The sequence below is a fragment of the Eurytemora carolleeae genome, unplaced genomic scaffold (assembly GCF_000591075.1).
Source record: "Eurytemora carolleeae unplaced genomic scaffold, Eaff_2.0 scaffold1430, whole genome shotgun sequence".
NCBI lineage: Eukaryota > Metazoa > Arthropoda > Copepoda > Calanoida > Temoridae > Eurytemora > Eurytemora carolleeae.
Window position 1 is genome coordinate 36,088 of NW_019397319.1, and position 25,079 is coordinate 61,166.

Consider the following 25,079-nt stretch of genomic DNA (forward strand, 5'->3'; position numbering starts at 1 on the left):
TATTGTAGACGAATATTTGATATTGTAGACGAATATTTTGATATTGTGGACGAATATTTTAATATGGTATACGAATATTTTGATACTGAAGACGAATATTTTAATATCGTATACGAATATTTTGATATTGTAGACGAATATTTTCACATTGTAGACGAATATTTTGATATTGTAGACGAATAAATTGACATTGCAAACGAATGGTTTATTATTGCAGACGAATATTTTGTTATTGTAGACAAATATTTAATGATATTGTAGACGAAAATTGAGATATTGTAGACGAATATATTTTCAATGTAGACGAATATATTTTCAATGTAGACGAATATTTTGATATTGTAGACGAACATTTTATTTTTGTAGACGAATATTTTGATATTGCAGACGAATTTTTTTTTATATTGAAGACAAATATTTTAATATTGTAAACAAATATTTTGATATTGTTGACGAATTTTTTATTATTGTAGACGAGTAATTTGTTATTGAAGACGAAAATCTTAATATTTTAGACGAATATTTTGATATTGTAGAAGAATATTTTTATATTGTAGACGAATATTTTGATAGTGTAGATGAATACTTTGACATTGTAGACGACTGTTTTATTATTGCAGACGAATATTTTGATATTGTAGACGAATATTTGGATAAAGTAGACACACAATTTGATATTGTAGACGAATATTTCGATATTGAAGTCGAATATTTTAATATTGTAGACGAATATTTCTATATTTTTGACGATTTTTTTAATATTGTAGACAAATATTTCAATATTTTAGACACATATTTTGATATTTTAGACGAATATTTCTATATTTTAGACGAATGTTTTATTAATGTAGACGAATATTTTAATATTTTAGACGAATGTTTATCTGGTTTGTGAGCTGGAGAGGATTTGAATATTTGATTATCATGACGATTATTGCCAACTGTGTCGTCATGTCTATGGACACCCATCTTCCTAACGGGGACAAAACCATCCTGGCTCTTCAGGTAACTGCCTGTACATCTTTGACTATTATATATATATATGTCGTTAGATTGGTTTTGAGGGTACGTTGAGTGGATCAATTTTAATAGCAAATATTTCGTTTCCCGTTAAAATCAACCAAGTGCGGGTAAACGTTGGGACTATTTAGTTATGAGTACCCTGGGCAATGCTGCAAGTTCTCAAGATAGTTTGTTTGGGATTTAAAGGGATGCAATATTTAGAGGAAAAGGGTGCAGTAAAGGAAGAGGGTGCAATATTTAAAGGGATAGGGTGCAAATTTTAAAGTACCAGGGTGCACAAAAGGGAGGGTGCAATATTTAAAGAGATATGGTGCAATATAGAGATAGCGTGCAAAAAAGATGCCATATTTAAAAGAGCAAGATGCTGGATTTAAAGGGATATGGTGCATTATGTTTTTAAATGGATAGATTGGAATGCTTATAGGGATAGAAAGCAATTTAAAGGGATGGAATCATGGAATGCAATATTTAACCCATTAGTGACGAGACCATTAACTATTAGTGAAGTTGTTTTAGAAGGATCTTGTCAAAACAAAACTTGATTGTACTCATGAAAAAATGATATTCAATTAAATGTTTGATTTTTTTGTACAGTGTGACCTGTAAGACATGAAAATCTAAAAAACTTTGGTAATTCATAATTATTTAATTATCTTCAAAACTTTACTTTTCATGTTTTAGTTATTTATATCTTTAAAAGAAGATTCTAAAAATATTTTTAAATTTTTTTTAGCTTAATAAATGACAATCTTATAGATTCAAAACTAAATTACAGGGTGTTCTTTTTTTTCCGAATTCAAAATCTTGTGTTTTGGGGTTTTTTGAAATTTAAAATTTAAAAAAAAACCCAATTTTGAAGTTACGTCAAATATAAAATATGTTTTGAAAACAGGAAATCCTAAGGAAAGCGCAGGAAAAGACAAGACAACATTTAGTTTAAGAAAAAAGGCACTTAAAAAAAACCTCACCCGGTCAACATTGACCTTCTCGTCACTAATGGGAGGCATAGGATGGAATATTTAAAGGCAATGACTAGAGATTTCAAGGGATTTGGTACTGATCTTAAAAGGGAATTAAAAATAAATGTGATGTCGGATTCAAAGGAATGAAAGAAATGGTAATTGTATGGTACCAACAAATGGTTTAGAATCATATTTGGATTCAAATTGACGTCATTATCACTAATAATTCACATTAAATATCAGGATAAATTTCAATAATTGAATGAATGAACGCATGTATTGATATTTATATTATTTAGCGTGACGAAATTGAAAATACTACATATATTAAAAATAGGATGAATAGTGAAAATAGGACGAATATTAGAAATAGGATCACTACTGAAGTAAGATGAATATTGAAGATATTGCAATGACTATTGAAAATAGGATGAATGTTGAAAATAGGATAAATATTGAAAATAGAATGAATATTGTAAATAGGATAAATATTGAAAATAGAATGAATATTGAAAATAGGATGAATGTTGAAAATAGTATGAATGTTAAAAAATAGAATGAATATTGAAAATTGAATGAATATTGAAAATAGAATGAATATTGAAAATTGAATGAATATTGAAAATAGAATGAATATGAAAATAGGATGAATATTAAAATAGTGTGGAAGACGATGCCTGGCCGCGTTAAACAAGTTCCACAAGATTCAACAGAATGAGATAGAACGGATACGGGGCATAGTACTGATAGATCATCTACACGTGTGATATCGATATTGACTCTAGTTCTGAACCCTCAAGTAATAAGTTATAAGAAATATATATACTGGAAGTTATTTATGCGTTTTTATTAGAGTCTGACTCACGTCCTCTATAATAGGATGAATATTGAAAATAGGATAAATATTAAAAATAGGATAAATATTAAAAATAGGATAAATATTAAAAATAGGATAAGAATTAAAAATAGGATAAATACTAAAAATATTATAAATCAAAAATAAATAAATATAAAAATATTTCTATTTTTGCAGCTGGAGGAGTTAGAACCCGTATTTATGGGAATTTTTACAGTAGAGATGTGCACTAAAATAATAGCAATGGGCTTCGTTCTTCATCCAGATTCATACCTTAGGTAACAAATAAAACTACTTTTCAGGAAAACATTAAATGTTAGTACCGATTGACTTTTTAACCTTTTTTAGGAACCCTTGGAATATTATGGATTTTGTAGTAGTTGTGTCTGGGTAAGTAGAATTTTTTTCATCCTTCAACTTGCTTCATAATATTACTCCTCATTTCTAACAGTAACCAGAGAAGTTATAGCTAGGGTGGGTATATAGAATTTAATACGCATTCTTCCACACACAATATTCGCGTATAGAATGTAAAAGTTAATTAACTAAAGGATCAAGAATTTTTGGATGAATTTTACTGCATGGAGTTTGAGCATTTTTACCTAAACTTCTTTGAAAAGATATGAATGGCAATCATATTGTATGATTATGTGACAAAAAAATCTAATCATACTCCTCTTTTTTGAAAAGTACAAAAATATGTTCAATTCTTGCGAATAAATTTTCTTTCTTGTGCGTGAAATTTAAACTAAAGGAGCTACGATGTCACAAAGTTGTAGCTGTAATGTTGCATAACCTTAACATTCTCCTTCCGTGTACTGCAGTGGGGCTTTGTCATATGAAAATGTAGTGGACAAATGTTTGAAATATGAATTATAATTGTCATTTGTGATTAGCAAAAGTATTGCAAAATTTTAAACGTATTTTTGTAAAAATTCTTTTGAAAATAATAAAAATCAAGTATATGCAATATGCCTCTTAACATATTCAAATATACAAAATATGTACAAAAATACATCTGATTAAATTTTTGTATCTTTTTCTTTGGCGTAAAAATATGTTGAATATTCTTGTTAACTTTAGTATTCCATGGTATTTAAACAAAGATTTTACAATAAAAAATTTTACACCTAAAATAACTAAAAGAACTTTTTACCTGAGGTGTTTTTATATGAATTAAAGAACTAAAAACCCTAATTCAGATTTATTTTGCTCCCCTTTGTTTTCCTATAATTCAATACCTACTGGGTAAACAAACTAAAAGCAAATAAGTTAATTTGTAGCTTCTAATTCAAACTTTCTTTATAGTTTAGCTATTTATTTTTCCATCTCTTCATTATTCATTTTTCATTTTCATTTTTCATTTTTCATTTTTCATTTTTCATTTTTCATTTTTCATTTTTCATTTTTACTCCTTTTTCACCCAAATTCTACATTTTATGGTTATTTTCCTTAACATTCATTGAACATGAATTTCTTTTTTCGCAAAAATATCAGCTTATCAAATGCCAAATGATCAAAAATCTTTAAATGATCAAAAAAATGTGCGCTGAACAGTTTTTTCTCAAAAATATCATACAATTTTATTATAAAGTTAGCTTTAAAGTTTAAAGTATTCTAAAAAATATGTTTATGATAAAACGTCTCTTCTTTCTCTTCTCTTCTATTTTCTACTCTTCTCTTCTGTTTTCTTCTCTTATATTTTCTTCTCCTTTCTTTTTTTTTTTTTTTTTTCTCTTCTTTCTTCTTCTTTTTTTTCTTCTCTTCTTTTTCTCTTCTTTTTTCTCTTCTTTTTCTTCTTTCTTTCTCTTCTTTTGTCTTATCTTTTCTCTTCTCTTCTCTACTCTTCTGTTCTCTTGTCTCTTTTCTTCTCTCCCCTTATCTCTTATCGTCTCCTCTTTTTTAATCTTTGTTGTTGACATTTAACCGGTTTTTAGATGAACAATGAAGTACAATCCGTTGTTATAATGAACAATAAAGTACGATCGTTGATATAATTTTTCTCTGATTGGTTTACATTTCTAGCTTGTAGACCAGAGATAAGAAAGTAGTCTGTGTTGTAGACCTAATTGAAAATTACTGCGTTTGTACTCCATAATAAGGCATTTGATCATTCATTTGGCATTTAATATTCTGATATTAGTACCCTTTTCTCCTTCTTATTTTTTTTGTCATAATTTTTTACTTCTCATTTTCTCTTCTGTCATTTTTAAGATTTTTTGTCGTTTTCTTTTCAGCTTCTATGCAATATCTTACAATTTTCTATCACTTCCTCTCGTTTCCCTGTATGTTATTTTTTGTTCGCTCTTTAATGTTAAGACATATTTAAAAATGTTTTCCCTTTTTTCCACTTTAAATTTCTCCTTGTTCAGTTTTCAGGTTGTATTTTCCTCCCCTCCTCCCAGGGGAATACTTGGACTAGAAAACAAAATAATAATTCAGACATTAAACTGTCTTTGAAAATACATTTTCCACTGTTTGTATGTCAACCCTTGGAATACTCAGGGTTGGACAGGGTGTCCCATAAACATGGGATCAGAGTTGGACAGGGTGTCCCAATAAACATGGGATCAGAGTTGGACAGGGTGTCCCAATAAACATGGGATCAGAGTTGGACAGGGTGTCCCAATAAACATAATTTCAGAGTTGGACAGGGTGTCCCAATAAACATAATTTCAGAGTTGGACAGGGTGTCCCAATAAACATGGGATCAGAGTTGGACAGGGTGTCCCAATAAACATGGGATCAGAGTTGAACAGGGTGTCCCAGTAAACATTTGATCACAGTTGGATAGCGTGTCTCAATAAATACGGGAATTAGATAAGACTTTAGATCTGGACAATTTTTTTAATTTTTCCGACAGCTTGAAATTTGTATATGAACTTATTCAACAAGGATGCCAAAATTACTTTTGGTAACCTAATAATGCTGCATGACTCAAAGGCAATTTAAAATTCGTCACTGAATTCTCGTTTTTATTGGGTCAGTTATTTAACGACTACGTTTTTTTAAATTTGTATAGATTCTCTTTGATTTTTAATTTTCTTAATTTTTTCAATAAAAATGTGTTTTTTTCCGAAAATAGAATAAAACTAATTAATTCTTTTAAAAATATAACTCTTTCAATTCATCATAGTTGATTAACTTTGAATAAAATTAAGTTTTTAAATATAACTCAATTTCTTTGCAGAAATTTTTAATTATTTTTTCAAACTTTTAGAGAATGTAATTTCAATTTCAAAAAGGCTCTCCAGTTTTACACAATACGATCAAAAATATTCAATGTTTCCTTAAATCTTTTTAGGGGCATTATAGATAGATTAGTTGTAAATAAGACTGGGTTATGCTTAAAGGGTTACCATGCGTAAACCCATGAATCTTGATTCAAAGGTTCCGCTATTTAAAGTTTATTCTGGCTTCAAATTTTATATTTGAAGCCACTATTTTAATAATATTACATCGTCTTTTTTGTAGATTTCTGCCAATGCTGATGCCCAAATCTGGAGATGGGAAGACGACTGGTCCTGACCTCTCCACTCTTAGGACTTTCAGAGTTCTTAGACCTCTTAAACTCGTTTCCGGAGTACCAAGTAAGTTTCGTTTTACGGAATTCTAAAAAAGATTAAATTGTTTAATGGCGTTCAAATAATGATGAACACAATGTTTGGTGTATAGGTTCAAATGTAAGATTAAATTCAGGGGTATGTAAATTCTTCAAAAATCCCCCCTCTTAAAATTCCAATAAATATAATAGGGATTTTTTGTGTAAACTTTGTATCAAAAAGGTTAAGATTTACTTGCTAGTTTTTCATTTTTTCCCTAGAAAACTTAAAAACACTCAAGAAATCCTGGAGTGTAAAATATCGAATATGAAATTTAATATTAAAAACACTCAAATTTTAAATAAAAAACAAAAACAACAAAACCAGTTTAATGTTGCCTCTATTTTCAATCTATTGACCTTGTTGGAACTTTTATTGTAAACTTTTATACAGTTGTAAACCAGATTGGTAGAACTGTGCGGATATAATTGGAATGACAGAGTTTCCCATAAGGGAAAATTCTTTATTTCCCTTTTTGAGTTTCAGAGAATTGAAAAACTATTTTAATTCTCTTACTTTTTTTAACCATTTGGATTGCTCATGAATTTTTTTGATTTTGCCTAAGCATTTAAGTGTTTGGAATTGAAGAAAATAAAGAATATGAACCTTATTTTATATTGTGAAAACAGGTTACGCTGAACAATTTCCTAAAAAAATATAACTTAAAAATCCCTCCATTAAATAAAAATTTAGTATTTTTGTAACGGCTTAAAATATGTGATGTATAGATTGTTAGAGGCTATTAACAAACTTTTCAGTCAAATTAACATATTTACAAGTTTTTCTTTTTTAAAGTGCATGGGATACTAAAAATGGGTTTTGTGTCCAAAGCTAGGAAAAGAAATTGAGATATAAGTTTTCTGTTACAACAATTTCATGGAGGAATTGAAAAGTGATCTACCCGTTACAAAACAAAAAAAGCTTCAAACATTTCATTTTTTAAATTTATATAAATAATCAATAAAAAATTTGGATCAGAATTTTCAAAGCTCTTAAAACAGTGTTGTGGCAAAAATTCTAAGTTCTCATTCATTAAAACCAAAATCAAAAAAATTTTATGCCAAAAAAACTGATTACTTGCCACAAATTCAAGTTTTATCATTTTTATCTTTTGCACAGCTTATGCTAAAGGTATTTTAAACTATGAATTCTGATATATAAATATAACAAATAAAATTTAAAATATTGCATATTTGTACCATAAAGTTGAAATCAAGTAGGGATTATAAATTTAGAGCTTGTGGCTTAAGTGTGTAGTTAATTCCTTAACAAAAAAATATAAGAAAAAATTTTTTTTTCAGAACTTTGTAAAATTCCAAATTGCTTGTGTTTCAGTTCTTTGAATTATTGTTTCGGATAAATATTCAATTTATTTTCAAATACAACATTTTATTTGTTTGAGAAAACATTGATAAAAGAAAAATAAATTGAAATTTTTCGTTTGATATCAATTGAAAGGGCTTATTTCAAATGACGATGAATATTCCTAAAATTAACTATTTTTGCATAAATTCATTGGATTACACTTTTATCTTACCTAACTGCATAATTATAGTGGAATTTAATTGCAATATTTCTATCTTTCTATCTTTATCAGTTAAAGATAATAATTCACTTTCCAATTTACTTTTTTTAATATAATATAAACTTATTTTAATTTAATTGTTGTTTTCTTGAAAAAAATTTCATCTTGATCAAATAGATTATCAAGTTCTTTATAGTGATAATCTGCTAGACACAGGCATTAAATAATCAGAGTTTGTGGCAAAACCTCGATTTTGTTTTAACTTTACACCCCCCCCCCCCCCATCTCCCAACTCCATCCAGCTTTGGCAGTATTAAATATTTGTAGTAGCTAAGCTAAGTAGTGATTGCTTGAACAAATTGATAAAAAAAACTCTATTCTCGCTCTTCATTCTTTTCTTTAATTTCTGTAACCATAAATTTTATCCTTGCATTTCTAGATTAATTCTGATTAAGAGAAGAAAATATGGAAATGTGTTAACTCATTTAATCCCATTTTGTCTTTTTTGAATTCTTGAATTCTTGCTAATTTTTCTAATTTCAGGTTTGCAAGTTGTCATGTCAGCAATAGCTAAAGCTATTGGACCACTGGTGAATATTGCACTCCTCCTTCTTTTTGCAATTATAATTTTTGCAATCATCGGATTAGAGTTTTATGCCGGGGCCTTGAACAAAACTTGTTACGATATTCAGGAATGTAAACAACAACAAACCAAATTTTAACAACATCAAACAAAATGTGAACAACAACAACAAACAAAATGTAAACACAGCAAACACATGTGAACAACAACAAACTAAATTTAAACAACAACAAACAAAATGTGAATTACAACAAACAAAAACAAATAAGATGTTAATAACAAAAAAAAACAAAATGTTAACGACAAACAAATGTAAACAAATATAAACAACAACATACAAAATTTAAACAACAACAAACAAAATGTGAACAAAAACAAACAAAAATAAACAAATATATAAACAACAACAAACAAAATTAAAACAACAACAAACAAAATGTAAACAACAACAAAAAATGTAAACAAAAACAAAAAATGTAAACAGCAACATACTAAATTTAAACAACAACAAACTAATGTAAGCAACAGCAAATAAATGTAAACAACAACAAAATGTTAACAAAGACAAACAAATCTAAACAAATATAAAGTAGACAACAACAAACATAAAGTAAACAACAACAACAAAAAATGTAAACAAAAGCAAATAAAATGGAAACACAAACAAATGTTAACAACAAAAAATGTAAACAACAACTAGTAAAATGTAATCGTCAACAAACTAAATGTAAGTAAAAACAAACTAAAAGTAATCAACAACAAGCAAAATGTAAACAACAATAAACAAAAGGAAACAGCAACAGCAAAAAAAGTGTGAACAACAAAAAACAAAAGTGAACAATAGCAACTAAAACTTAAACAAACAAACAAATTGTAAACAACATAACTGAATTTGAATAGCAACAAATTTTACAAGTATGATGTAAACCACAAAAAAAATAAAATAATAATAAGATGAATAAATGAGTAGATATAAGATGAATAAATAAATAAATTAGATAAATAAATGAATAGATAGGATAAATAAATGAATAGAATAGGATGTAAAATATGCATAGATAAGAAAAATAAAATTAATAGGTAGGATAAATAAATAAATAGGATGGATTAATGAAAAGTTCTAAAGTCTATGAATGCAAACAAACTTACATTTTCGGTAAACTAATACAAGTTTAAATTCAAGGCCGAAACTTAACTTTGCTAGACAATCAACCAAGTTATTTATAACTATTATATTATTTTTTGCTACATTTAAGAATAAGATTACGTAAAAGAATATCTATTCTATTTTAGCATTAGCATTACAGTAGTCAGGTTAGCTAAAAATATACTGTCAGCAGCTACACGGTTTTTGATTGTGGATTTTGGAGGATTTTGAAGATTTTAAAAAAGTAAAAAAAAAAAACTATTTTAAAGAGTATGAAAAAATTGTAAATATTTGAAGAGACTAAAAAATTTAAACGACAAAAAAAATTGTGAGGTTGGGTTTAAAAAATTGTTTAGCACTAAGTTGAAAGTGTGGCGACTTCTGGCGACTTGTTAATACAGAAACTGAGAAATTTGAAAAATATTGCAGCACGTCAAGCAGGCGGTAATTGAAAGTGCGGCGACTTGTGGCAACTTGAAAGTGGGGGGACTTCGGCAGCTCGATAATACAGAAACTGAGAAGTTTGAAATATATCAGCGAGGCAAGCAAGGCAAAATAATCAAAGTACGGCAACTTCTGGAAACTCGTTAATACAGAAATGGAGGAGTTACTTTAGAGTATAGAGAAATAAGGGCATACATTTCTGAAAGTATAAATTTAATAAAGGCTTCGGTGGGTCCAATAAACTTCAGTGCTGCAATCTGTTTCACTGAGAGAATGAAGAGTAACTGAGCTATTCAGCTGTCGTTAAGGCAATGGTAAAATTTGAATGTTCTAAAACGATGCCAGTTCATTTTCGGGAATATAGGAGCAGGCATTACAGTGCACTATATAGCAGCTTATGTACATATAGAATAGACACATTTATGTACATATAGAATAGATATATTTTTTAAGGATAAGAATTACGCAAAAAGTACTTTAATTTCACCATTACCTCTACAGTAGTCAGGTTAGATAAAAATATACTGATCATTTGTTACAGAGGTATTAGTACAGAATCATATGTACATAACTATGTTTACAGAACCATATGTACAGAACTATACGTACAGAACTTTATGCACATGCCTATGTACAGACTATGTACAATGTTGTTGTACAGAACCTAGATGTGATATTAACGGAGGTATCGGAGGGAATGCCGTGTACGGAGGGACCGGAGGAGACTGCCCCCCTAGGCAGCTATACATGCAGGTCAACATCAATGGGATTGTTTACTTATTTTAAAACTAGGCTATCAGGGCGCATTGCGCCCATTTTCTATTTCAACTTTAGATTGTTGATCAATCTTTTAGCATTTTTCTTTGATAAAACAATATACTGCAATTTTTTGAAGATTTACAATTTTTTGGTGGATTTTAAAAGCTTTGCGAAAATATAAATATTTTTGAGAATCATATTATACCAATTTTTACATTACAGGGGGGAAGTTAGTTCCAAAACTAACACTTGGCCCATTTCTTACACTGAGTGTTAGAAATGGGCTAAATCTGCAAAGTTTTATTTTTCAAGCGTATATATCTTTAAATCCATTCCAACAAAACTACACCGTACATATATAAGAAATGGCAAAAACTATTTATTGAAACAAGAAATGTCAACTTTAAAATAATAATAAGGTGTGAGAATTAGATTTGATGATTCTTGTTTTCATTTTCGAACATTTCCCTATTTTGAAACAATTACCGCATTTCAGCTCATATTGCGTTTTTTTTTACATATTCTGGTGTTGAGCCAATTACTCGAATTCATATCAGTGTCATTTTTTAAGCATTCATGCACTTATGTAACAAAACAAGATTATTTGATAAGGTAAAATTTAATTTGTAAGTTATGAAAATGAGTTTTTTTGTTATGAAAAGCGGATTATACTCAAAAATGGGAAAGTGGGTCTCGAAAACGCAACAATGATTCAAATTCAGGATATGTTTGAAAATGGAAAACCTGGCATTGTCTTGAAAACGGTCAAGGGTTTCAATACAAAGCACTCCTTTTATAATTTTGATTTAAGAAAATAGTATAAGATTGTTGTCCTTGTGATTGTTTTATTCTTATCGACTTTTACTCTTTTACTCTCAATATGGGCCGGGATCCTAAAACCCAAGTCTTTCAATTTCAATTTCAAGTGTTAGTTTTGGAATTAATGTCCCCTGCATTAGCAACAGATTCAAATGATATGAATAAGGGTTATGTGTATTTTTAAGTAGGTGAATGGTTTTAAACAGTGAGTCAATAGAGAAAGGAAATCTTTTTCTTTGAACTCAGTATTTACTGAACATAAAAAATCTAAAAATAGATTAATGAAAATGCATAAATTAAATGCCATACTAGATTAAATGGATAGTGTGACAGTTGAACAATATCTAATGTGCACCGATTCAAGTTGAATAGTTCAATTCTATGTCTAACCGATTCAGCTACTTAAAACAATTCATCAAAACTTACCTCTGAAGTCTCAAACTAAATTATTTAAAGAAAACGATTCTTTTTGTCTGCAGAAGTGGGTTGGACCGAATAATTTGACTTCTGAAGTTTCAAATTAACTTATTCAGAGAGAATAAGTCTATTTGTCTGCAAAAGTGGGTTGGACCTAATAGTTTGACTTTAGAAGTCTGAAATTAAGTATTTTAGAGAGAATGAGTCTATATGTCTGTAAAAGTGGGTTGGACCTAATAATTTGACTTCTGAAGTCTGAAATTAAGTAATTTAGAGAGAATGAGTCTATTTGTCTGCAAAAGTGGGTTGGACCTAATAATGGAATAACTTCATTTGATAATATTGGTCTAGCCATGCTTACAGTCTTCCAGGTAACATTTTGTTTAAAAAGGAACATTCGCTAAAATGATGATTATGATAAATAAAACTATATTTTGTCTGTTTAACCAATGTAATCTTAAAGATTCATGAGGAGTTAAATCAGTCATTTGAACTGGTGGTAGGTATTGTTGCGATCTCCACAATTTTTTTAATTTGGTCCCAATTGAAAACATTATTTTGTTCAATTTCCAAAATTGATTATAGACTAATAACTTTAAATTTATTGTATAAATGTATGACCTGAACACCATAAAAAAGTTAAATATATTATTTTTCATTTTCTCAAACACTCCCTAAGTTGTGAAATTATGTATGATTAATGTATTAATTTACCAAGATAAAAAGGACATAAATATAGGAAAGAATGAATAATGTTTATCAATTACTGAAAATTGACAACAAAAAGAATAGAAAAAGAACTTATTTTTCTATTTAGTGTGTTACGATGGAAGGGTGGACGCCTATCCTATATTGGGTAAGAAAAATATATATTTATGAAAACAAAACATTTTTTTATAAAGATCTATTTTAGACCAATGACGCGATGGGCAGTGTGTTTAACTGGGTGTTTTTTCTACCTCTGATAGTAGTTGGAAGCTTTTTTATGCTCAATCTGGTTCTCGGCGTTCTAAGCGGGTAAACTTTTTTTATTTATTATATGTTTCAAACAATTTATCTCTTTTTAATTGGACATGCGGCATGCATGATTATGGAAATAATATTTAAAGTTCCTTTACAACAAACATATTTTATATTTCCCATTCCCATTCAGTTGAAATAAGTCTTAAGTTTGTTTAAATTAACGTTAGATGGGGTTTCTTACACTGAACCCTATAAAACTGTGGAATAGGAAAATTATGTTTTATTAGTTTAATGGAATCAAGAATGTAATGCAAGGAAAGTTAATTGCGGTCGTGTATACTCTGCGTACACATTGAAACCAGTTCTCTTTGGGCGGAATTTGTAAACAAGAATTGATGCATTAGTGTTCGTTTAGTATCCGAGGAGGTTAAAAGCATTAAATTTTGATAATTTTGATAATTCACATAATAGATTCCTATGACCCGAATATTTCATTGATTTTTTATGTGAAAGATAGATCTCATGTCAGGCTTTGACATCCGTTCTGTGTTTACATTACCGCCCAGAGAGTTCAAAAGATGTGTACACTTCTGAAATAACTTTCCTTGCATTACATCCTTGAATGAAACATGGTAATTTAGCAGTGTCATCATATACCAATTTTACTTTATTTTAGTTGATTTTTCATTTTCATGATAATAGCTAAATCTATTTAAACATAAGATGGCTTTAATGTTGTCTACCAGTCCAGAGTTTATTGGGTTCCACTTTAGTTAATATCGACATAAATTACAAGATCAATTAAAGTTTAAAAAATACCAACTTACATCCTGTGAACAATTTCAAGTGACATTCATTTATAAAGTGACATTTCTGAGTCACAGCGGTACCCTTTTAACTTTAATTTAAACAGCAAAGAAGAAGATATTGTCAATTTTTAACTGGAAAAGTGGTGAATTCAGAAAACTTTCAATTCTTTCACTGAAAAGCATAAATCCGCACGTCAAATTATAAATTTGTTTAAATTATATGAAAATGATAATATTGAAATAATTACATTAATATCCTAATTGCTAACCTATCAAAAATACAAACCATTTTTCTAATCTATCAATTTTCCTGTAATCACCGGAATGGGGCACATGATGATACAACAAATATACGTACTTTTAGTGCCATGCACGTGCATCGGTTTAAACTGTTTACTCTGAGCTGAAAACTTTAGAATGAGATATCCTTAATCCCGATTACTTAATCTGAGTATCCAATGGACACGCTTTTGATTTTCTTCTTAAACCGTTCTTTCTTGGATATAGAAGAGAAAAATCAAAAACCGGTTTTTCTAAATTAGAGAGTTCCTCCCATATCTGTATTTCATCTTATATGGCAAGCAAAATTTCAAATTTATCGGCTTCCTATACGCGACTCTGATTGGTTGAATTTATACACTTTTCAGGATACATGCAGTACAAGATTAGATTAGTCTCGATATTGTGAAAAGAGAGGATATCAAGCATTAATCTCGATATACACCATTATGAAGTTTTCAGCTCAGAATATACAAAGAAATTCGTTTTCAGCTTATTTCTAAATCTAATAACTTTCAACTGGCCGTATGGTGTGAACAGTTTTGTTATATTGTATTGCTTGATCAGGACGAATGTATAGTTTGAAATATGAATGGTTGCAACGATAGAAAAAGGATCATAAAAATTCTAGGTTGATTTCTATTGAACTTTTTTCTATGTTTCTGGTTATATAAATGTTAATATGATATTCTTGTTGATAAGCTGGAATAGATAAGTTATAAAAACATGTTTGCGGTGGTGGGGTGGCTCGACTATACCCTAGCTTGCATGTTTGGTGTGTATAAATAATTAATGCTATAAATTATACCCTTTTACATGTAATTGGTCGATTTTCCCCTTTATACTTTCTTTTTTATATTCATCTTCATTAAAGGGATTGTAGACCCTCGGCCTCAATGTAAATTTGGCAAGTCCATTTTACAATGGCATGTCACCCTTTGTAGGACTAAAATTATTGAGTTTTTGATGTTTTCAAATTTGAAAAAAGAGGTTTGAAAAGCTGGTAATTTAATTACCATTTAATTAGGTATTTTACAGCAAGTTTTTTCATTTGAATGATTTATAATCTAAAAATCATTTGTATGATGTTTCGTTAAACACCACCTAAAGTCTTCGTCGCTGAAGAAGAAAAATGAATTGAACAAATGTTTCAAGATTTAAAAAACATAAATTGTTTCATTTTTCAGAGAGTTTGCGAAGGAGAAAGAAAGAGTAGAGAGTAGGGCCGGGTTTATGGCACTAAAGGAACAACAGAAATTAGAGAAGGAGCTTACAGGTGCACACACAGATGGTGTTGATGTTGATGTTGTTGATGTTTATGTTGATGTTGATTTTGATGTTGATGTTGATGTTGATGTTGATGTTGATGTTGATGTTGATGTTGATGTTGATGACCCCTCGGTCTAACAGAATATAAAGATTTATGATTCCCGGTGTTAATGTTTCTTATAAAGACCTTAAATCCGAGTCAAAGGGGTCAAATCTTGATTTATATGTCCTGTCGGCAACTTAAAAACATTTATGAAAAAGTTTCCAAAACTTCACAAAACTTTAATTTTGTAAACATCTCGGAATACTTAAGACCAAAAATTTGACGAACAAAATTTTGAATCCAGAAAGGTTTAGTGTTTAATAATTGTGTGTAGTTGTACTTCATAATATTTACAATTTCGCTTTTATCAGGCAGAGGCATACCTTTACAGGGACTGTTAACGTAAATTCAAATTACCGTTCATTTCAAGCATGGCTTGTCCTATTAGCTTCTTGCTAAAATAGTGTAGAATTTTGTTAATTTCCTTCATTGCTTTTAAAGTATTCATGTGCAAAACACTTTCTAGAAAACCTCAAATAAAAATAATCTGTTCTAGATGGAACAACAATGATAACTCCGTTATTTTTGCTTAGGTTTAAATAGTTCCACTGTAAATGGAATATTTCAATCTAAAACTAGAATGTAACTTTAAATCCCATCTCTTCAGTCCTTTCAAGAACAAATGTCGGCGTTATTTTGAGAAATCTAATATTTTCGTATTTTAAATCTTTTACTGAATTATGCTTAGGGTATGTTGAATGGATCTGCAGGGCGGAGGATCTAGTTCTAGCTGAAGATAGAACCACTGAAGCGGACAGAGAGCTTATCATGGAGGGTAATCCTAACTTTATTATCCTTGGTCAAGTTTCGATTTCTTACTTAATTATCCTTGGTCAGGTTGAAATTCCTTACTTTAATAATATTGGACAACTTTTCATTTCTTACTTTAAAAATCTTGGACAACTTTTCATTCCTTACTTTAATAATCTTGGACAACTTTTCATTCCTTACTTTAAAAATCTTGGACAACTTTTCATTCCTTACTTTAAAAATCTTGGACAACTTTTCATTTCTTACTTTAAAAATCTTGGACAACTTTTCATTCCTTACTTTAATAATCTTGGACAACTTTTCATTCCTTACTTTAAAAATCTTGGACAACTTTTCATTTCTTACTTTAAAAATCTTGGACAACTTTTCATTCCTTACTTTAATAATCTTGGACAACTTTGCATTCCTTCCTTTAATAATCTTGGACAACTTTGCATTCCTTCCTTTAATAATCTTGGACAACTTTTCATTCCTTACTTTATTAATCTTGGACAACTTTGCATTTCTTCCTTTAATAATCTTGGACAACTTTTCATTTCTTACTTTATTAATCTTGGACAACTTTGCATTCCTTCCTTTATTAATCTTGGACAACTTTTTATCCCTTATCCTTATTTTATAATCCTTGGTTAAGTTGTAATCCCTTTCTTAATTATTGGACAAGTTTTATTTAATTACTTTATTTTTATTTGTCAAGATTTAATTCCTTACTTTTTTTTCCTTGATAAACTTTTATTTTCTTCCTTTATTGCCCTTGGCTGGTTTTAATTCCTTACTTTACTATTCTTGGATATATCCTAATTCCATACTTTATTATTCTTGGCAAGTTTTGATTCCTACTATTATTATTCTTCTTGGACAAGTTCCAAGTCATATTCAACCTTTCTGTTATAACTTTCACATTAATTTTTATTCTAATATTAAGTTTTAGAACCGGAATTTATCTAAATAAATTGTATTTTTCTAATTTAAACATCTGTCACTTTAATGTTTAAAAAATAGACACCAGAAAATCTGTTAGAAATAGAAAGAAAATGGCAAATTTTTCCTTTTCATCAAAAAAGATATGTTCCATGTCATTATTTGGTTAGAAAGTAAAAAATACTAACTTGTACAGTGTCACTGAAATTGTTGGGTCAATCAAAATTACGTCAACAATTCCTTTAAAAGCGCCGTTATTAAATATTGACCTTATTTTGTTGAGTATTATATAAATGTGTGCATATATTATACATTATATAATAAATGCATGTTCTTGGCAAGAGAAAGATAAACCGTGGGAAAAGAACAGATGTGACGGATATATACTTCTTAAAGTTATCCTTAACCTTAACATTTCCTGCATACCTTTCCTTTATGTTTCCTGCATACCTTTCCTTTATATTTCCTGCATACCTTTCCTTTATATTTCCTGCATACCTTTCCTTTAAATTTCATGCCTACCTTTCCTTTATATTTAATGCATACGTTTCCTTGCATACGTTTCCTTTATATTTCCTGCATACCTTTCCTTTATATTTCCTGCATACCTTTCCTTTATATTTCCTGCATACCTTTCCTTTATATTTCCTGCATACCTTTCCTTTACATTTCCTGCATTCCTTTCCTTTATATTTCATGCATATGTTTCCTTTATATTTCCTGCATTCCTTTCCTTTATATTTTCTGCATAACTTTCCTTTATATTTTCTGCATACCTTTCCTTTATATTTCCTGCATACCTTTCCTTTAAATTTCATGCCTACCTTTCCTTTAGATTTCCTGCATGCGTATCTATATTTTCTGCATACCTTTCCTTTATATTTCATGCATACTTTTCTTTTATTTTTCCTGCATACCTTTCCTTTATATTTTCTGCATACCTTTCCTGTATATTTCATGCATACCATTCCTTTATATTTTCTGCATACCTTTCCTGTATACTTCATGCATACCTTTCCTTTATATTTCCAGCATACCTTTCCTTTATATTTCCTGCATACCTTTCCTATATAATTCCTGCATACCTTTCCTTTATATTTCCTGCATACCTTTCCTTTATAATTCCTGCATACCTTTCCATTATATTTCCTGCATACCTTTCTTTTTTAATTCCTGCATACCTTTCCTTTATATTTCCTGCATAACTTTCCTTTACATTTCATGAATACCTTTCCTTTATATTTACTGCATACCTTTCCTTTATATTTTCTGCATACCTTTTCTTTATATTTCTTGCATACTTCCTTTAAAATGCCTGCATACATTTCCTGTATATTTCATGCATACCTTTCCTTTATATTTTCAGCATACATTTCCTGTATATTTCATGCATACCTTTCCTTTATATTTTCAGCATACCTTTCCTTTATATTTCCTGCATAATTTCCTTTATATTTCCTGCATACCTTTCCTTTATATTTCCTGCATACCTTTCCTTTATATTTCCTGCATACCTTTCCTTTATATTTCCTGCATACCTTTCCTTTACATTTCATGCCTACCTTTCCTTTATATTTCATGCATACATTTCCTTTATATTTTATGCTTACCTTTCCTTTATATTTCATGCCTACCTTTCCTTTATATTTCATGCATACGTTTCCTTTCTATTTCCTGCATACCTTTCCTTTGTTTTTACTGCATACCTTTCCTTTGCATACATTTCCTTTATATTTTCTGCATACCTTCCTTTATATTTCCTGCATACCTTTCCTTTATATTTTCTGCATACCTTTCCTTTATATTTCCAGCATACCTTTCCTTTATATTTCCTGCATACATTTCCTTTATATTTCCTGCATACCTTTCCTTTATATTTCATGCCTACCTTTCCTTTATATTTCATGCATACATTTCCTTTATATTTTATTTTCCTTTATATTTCATGCCTACCTTTCCTTTACATTTCATGCATACGTTTCCTTTATATTTCCTGCATACCTTTCCTTTATATTTCCAGCATACATTTCCTTTATATTTCCTGCATACTTCCTTTATATTTCCAGCATACCTTTCCTGTATATTTCATGCATACCTTACTTTTATACATCAAATCGAAATCTAAAAATGAAATAGATATATATTGTTAATGTCTAGCTCGGAAGAAACAAACAGAGAAACTACGGAAACTGTCGAAATTAAATAAATCTGATTCTGTTGAAACTACCTCGGTTGATGACGATGGTAAGTTCGTTTTCATTTATTTATCGATTTTTGGGAGTTAAAACTCGAGTTAAAACTCGATTAAAACTCGATTATTTATATCTTTTGTTTGGTTGGTAAAACTTTCTTCTCTTCGGTTTTTTCAATAAATGTAACAATAAAATTTTAGAAATGCATTGGTTGCACAAAATACTGTTTATCAGAATTTGCACAGATTTTTGATTTCCGAGAAATGTTAACAAACTTGTACACTGTTAGACGAAATTTGACTTCAATCTGATCTACAGTAGAATATTGTATTTATATTGTAGAATATTGTATTGTATTTATGAGTTTATTATATTTGGTGTATTCTGAGTACAAAATATGAGTTTATTATATTTGGTGTATTCTGAGTACAAAATATGAGTGTATTATATTTGGTGTATTCTGAGTACAAAATATGATTTTATTATATTTGGTGTATTCTGAGTACAAAATATGAGTTTATTATATTTGGTGTATTCTGAGTACAAAATATGAGTTTATTATATTTGGTGTATTCTGAGTACAAAATATGAGTTTATTATATTTTGTGTATTCTGAGTACAAAATATGAGTTTATTATATTTTGTGTATTCTGAGTACAAAATATGATTTTATTATATATGGTGTATTCTGAGTACAACATAAAAGTTTATTATATTTGGTGTATCCTGAGTACAAAATATGAGTTTGTTATGTTTGGTGTATTCTGAGAACAAAATATGAGTTTATTTTACAAAAGTAAAAAATTCTCTTAGGGCATGGGCCTCACCCGCCTTGGATAAAATCATGAATAACCTTATATAAATTCGTAAAAAATGTATGAAGATCAGAGTAATAGAAAATGCTAAACTTCATTATTATTTTGATACAAGTTGTAAAAAAACTGTCCTTCCCTGAAAATTTACTAATAACTTCAAAATACACATTTTTACAATATGAATTCCTTAAAATGTACTATTTGCTAGATAATTATGTCACACAGATTAAATTTGTAAAACTAAGCCAAAGTGGCGAGGATTATCCAGAATTTCGAATGATCTATGAAGTCAAGAAGACCTGGATATTATTTTAGTCGAACTTTTTCAATTATCCGCTTTGGAACTACAGAGTCCAGAAAACTAATATTCCAACTTGGTTTTCTCAACTCTGAATACTTTCTTCAACTTTAATATTTTCTAAACTCATTTTAATAGAATATCGTGTAATCAGAGATAAAACTACTTTCAGATAGAATGATATAAGAGGCAGAAATTGAAATGGTTTTCAAGAACAGCAAGAATAGCTTTTTTTAAAGATACCTATTATCTAATACAAAAGTGCAAATATGGGAAATCAAAACATATTAAACCGCGAAATGATGCCAAAAGAAAATGAACAGTGAAGAAAGACGTCTCTCCTAATGATTTCAATTAAAATTTTTTTCTCATCATAGTGCTTCAGAACCTTTAAAAATACATTGTTAACATTCAAATTTGTCTGGAATTTGAATAAAATATCATATTTACCAATCTTTGTATTTATTAGGTAGTGATAATCCCGCCAACAAGGAACTCTGGAAAAAGGAGAAACAATTGAGGTTCTTCATCAGACGGTGTTGCAAGGTAAACGTTGATCAATTGATCAGTGAGATCAATAATTAATTGATCATATGTTTCGTTATGACGTGATCGGCTTTAAGCTCGTCATAATAAAAAATCTATTTCGTAATAAATTGAGCATTTAAAGGGACTATAAGCATAATTTCAAATGACCTTCAATTTAAAGGGAGACATCCCGGATTCACATCGGTACCATTTAATCCTTTGACTACTCATCTAGGAAAGAGATCTCAGTCTAAATATATATCTCTTTAAGACCTTGTAAAAAGCCGTAAAATTGGGGTGGATTCTAGTGTACTGTTTGAACGTCAGATTTATTCGAATGTGAATCGGTAAAGACCCTCCTTAAATGAAAGGTTGTTTGAAATTACGCTTATAGTCCTCTTAATCTATAACATACAGGGTGTCCCAAAAACATTGGAATTCAGTGACGACTTTATATCCTCTTCGGTCCATGCGGCATTTTTCATGAACACAATTATTGCAGTATTCCAGATTAAACATCTAATATCGAAAACGTCTGGTCTTCATGCATGAAATATCAGAAATAAAAGACGACTTCGGTCGTTTCTTAACTCACATGTTAATTGGGACACCCTGTATATGAAGTTGATCCCTATTCTTTGCAATTCCCCCCCCCTTTCTAGCTTGAAAGGTAATAATCCCTATATTTCTATAAACATTTCATTCTTTGATCCAAAAATATCCAATAATTCTACAGAACGTTAAGCCCTTGTTGCAAAACTTTTTACACTTTTTGCAACTGCAAATTTGTCCGGATTCCTAATTTTTTTATTTTTCTAATTTTTGCGGGATCTTGTGAGTAAAGCAACTATGTAGAATTAATTTTAAGTGTCATCCCCATTTAAAAAAAGAAATTCACAACGATACCCTTTAAACCTGTCGGAAAAAAAGAGTTGATAAAATCTTAGATTTTCTCTGTAAGGCATTTTAAAGCTTGTCAAATAAAATTTAAACAATTAGAGACGAAACGTTTGCGTCAAGAGTTTGTCAGTTATTTCCCCCTGCTCAAAGGATTAAGGATTAGCTGGATTAAAAGTTTGCAATTTCTTTAAGAAATTTCCATTTCCAAATTAAACTGTCCTGGAAATATAAAGTCTGAAATATTAAATTATTATCCGGGATCTCTCTCTCTCTCTCGTCTCTATTTGCATATTTTATTCTAGAAACAGAGAGTTTCAAAAAATATTAAAATTAACCTTTTCTACACTTTTTTATTGACTGCATAAGTGAATGCATCTATTATTGCTCATTCTCCAACTCTGAATTTTCATTTTTCATTTAACATTTTTTATCAAATTTAAGAAGTTTCATTTTTTATCCAAGGCGCAAAAAAAAAAATTTTAACCCAAGAAACCCGGATTTTCTTTTGTTTTTTGCTTTTGCACTTTTTCCAAGATATTTAAAAATAAATTGAATATTAGTCCAAACATCTAAATATTCTTTCAACTTCTAAATAATACATATACTTTGTCTGTCCGTTATCTTGCTGTGTGCATAAAACGTCAAAACGGCTGAACCGATCGGGTCCAATTTGTTGTGGGAAGGTTTGTAGATAATCAAAACTACAAAAATTTGTGTCCACAAGTTTTCATTTTTATAAAATTTGAAAATGTGCGAAAAATTATTGCTATATAGGCAAACTATTTTTGTGATTGTTTTATATTGTACAACGAGATAATGCTTACAAATAGAACCACAATTAAAGGTTGAAATAGAAGAAAGGCGATATAGCGCCCTAATTGCCTAGTTTTATAAAAATGAGGTTCTGCCATATTCTTGTTCTAGTTTAGTCTAACCATATTGTAATATCTTTTCGAACGATTTGAAGTTTTTTTTTGTTGCTTTAACATATTTAAGTTGAGTAGGTTGATTTTAGCAAGAAAAGCTTTTAGTTTCCAGGCAAAGCTGGGTTCCCAAGCGAGTTTGATATAAATTAGATCATCAAAAAATAATCACTTTTCCAGTTTAAAAACTTGACTTTAAGTCTATGTATAGAAGCAAATTCAATCCCTCAAAAATTTAAAAGTTGCCACATTGGAAATAGAGATTAAGCGTTGTAGTCTTGTAGTACAGATTTTTTTCTTAAAGTTAGGTTTGACCTTTGAATATTAAAAAATACTTACTAAGATTGTTTTGTTTAGACCCCAGCCTGGTTCTGGTTCGTCATTGTTCTGGTTTTCTTGAACACTTGTACAGTAGCAGTTGAACACTACAATCAACCTGTCTGGTTAACGGAATTCTTATGTAAGTAACAGAAGTCTTATGCAAGTAACACAATTCTCATGAAAGTAACAGAATTCTTATGTAAGTAACAGAATTATCATTTAAGAAACATAATTCTTATGTAAATAACAGAATTCTTAAATAAGTAACAGAATTATTATACAAGTAAAAGAATTATTATGTCAGTTCTTATTCAAATTTCAGAATTCATATGTAATCATAGATCTTTTTTGTAAGTAATATAATTATAATGTTTAAGTAACATAATTCATATGTGAGTAACAGGTGTACATTACAATAGAATCCTCATGTATGTTTTATATATCAAAGAAGGTGTCGTAAGAAACTGGTTACAAATATTTTTTAGGCTTTAGTCCCTTACATTGCCAACATTTGTGTTGATCTGTTCAGAGAATTGGATTACAATTTTACAATTTTACAGACGGGTTGGCTTGAATAGTTTTCTTGTCATTTAAGTTGGTTTGGTTTTTGATCTTCGGTTTAGTTGTCACTGGCTTGTTTGGGGTTTTCTTCGTAGTTTGGTTTAGTTATTTTAATTGGTTTGGTTTTACATTTGGTTTTATTCTCACAGATTGGTTTGGGTTTTTCTTCGTGGGTTCGGTTTTCTTCGTAGTTTGGTTTTGTTGTTTGAATTGACTTGGTTTTACATTTGGTTTGATTCTCACAGATTGGTTCGGGTTTTTCTTAGTTGGTTGGTTTTCGTAATTTGGTTTAGTCATCTTAATGGATTCGTCTTTCATCGCTCAGTTTGGTTTTCATATATTTTAAAAGTTAGGTCAGTTTTTATTTACAATTTTGTAAGTTTTTTTGGTAATTAAGTTTCTTGGTGTTTTACCTGTGTTTCAGGTCTGTTAGGTTTTTATATTTGACTCATATTCCTATGAGATTTTCGGATCTGAGTTTTGTTTTTACAAATATTGAAAAAAACCTCGATTATAGATCTTTATTTCTGTTTCCTCTTGTTTACTGTTGTTCAGTCCTGGATTCTAATCCAATAGGAATCAGATATATTATCATTCATCATAAAATAAAGATGGCAAGTTTTAGATTTAATATTAACATACATGATACAGTAATAACCAGAAAACTCTGGAATAAGAACAAAGTAATAGTGCAATGAATCAGCTACGGATAGTTAAACTACTCCTCTAATGAATGCACCAAATAATTAATTAGTTTAACTAGCCAACCAAGTTCAACTACTTCTTGTTATTTATTAAACCCGATCTCTTCTATTTGGAATAATTAAATCTTCTGTTAAAAGGTTCAATTAAGTTATTTAATGTTTTTTTCTAGTCTATGCTGAGTTGGTTTTCCTGGGTTTGTTTGTGTTTGAGATGGGTATCCGTATGTACGCATTAGGACTAGCTGCGTACTTTTCTTCAGCCTTTAACAGGTATACAGCTGTTTACTTAAAGAGACTGTACACGCAATTTCAAGAACCTTCCATGCAAAGATGGTAATATGGCCGATTTATTCTGGTGCCTTTTAAAGATTTTTTTTCTGATCAAGAATATAATTATTCATCCATGTTTATCACTTTTAAACTGATTTTTTCAATTGTTGCAGCTTTATAAAATCTAGAAATTATAAAAAATTAAACACTTTTAAAACTTGTAAAACGGCAATGATCAGATCAGGGATTTAAAGGTACCGTTGTAAATCAGGAGTCTTTGCATAAGGAGACACTTTTATTCACGCGTACAATCCC

At 29.4% G+C, this 25,079-nt stretch overlaps 1 protein-coding gene across 1 annotated transcript in view; it reads left to right on the forward strand.

The window, feature by feature from the left end:
* The window catches only part of LOC111713497 (voltage-dependent calcium channel type A subunit alpha-1), a 45,974-nt gene that overhangs the window by 4,389 nt on the left and 16,506 nt on the right, over positions 1-25,079 (forward strand). Inside the window, exons 5-19 of the mRNA XM_023488364.1 lie at positions 873-1,005; positions 3,019-3,119; positions 3,190-3,231; positions 6,316-6,431; positions 8,512-8,660; positions 10,804-10,895; positions 12,412-12,508; positions 12,955-12,993; positions 13,051-13,154; positions 15,376-15,464; positions 16,249-16,335; positions 19,410-19,496; positions 21,027-21,103; positions 23,266-23,368; positions 24,665-24,764. Of these exons, the coding sequence (XP_023344132.1) occupies positions 873-1,005; positions 3,019-3,119; positions 3,190-3,231; positions 6,316-6,431; positions 8,512-8,660; positions 10,804-10,895; positions 12,412-12,508; positions 12,955-12,993; positions 13,051-13,154; positions 15,376-15,464; positions 16,249-16,335; positions 19,410-19,496; positions 21,027-21,103; positions 23,266-23,368; positions 24,665-24,764 (1,416 nt within the window). The remainder of the gene's footprint in view (positions 1-872; positions 1,006-3,018; positions 3,120-3,189; positions 3,232-6,315; positions 6,432-8,511; positions 8,661-10,803; positions 10,896-12,411; positions 12,509-12,954; positions 12,994-13,050; positions 13,155-15,375; positions 15,465-16,248; positions 16,336-19,409; positions 19,497-21,026; positions 21,104-23,265; positions 23,369-24,664; positions 24,765-25,079) is intronic.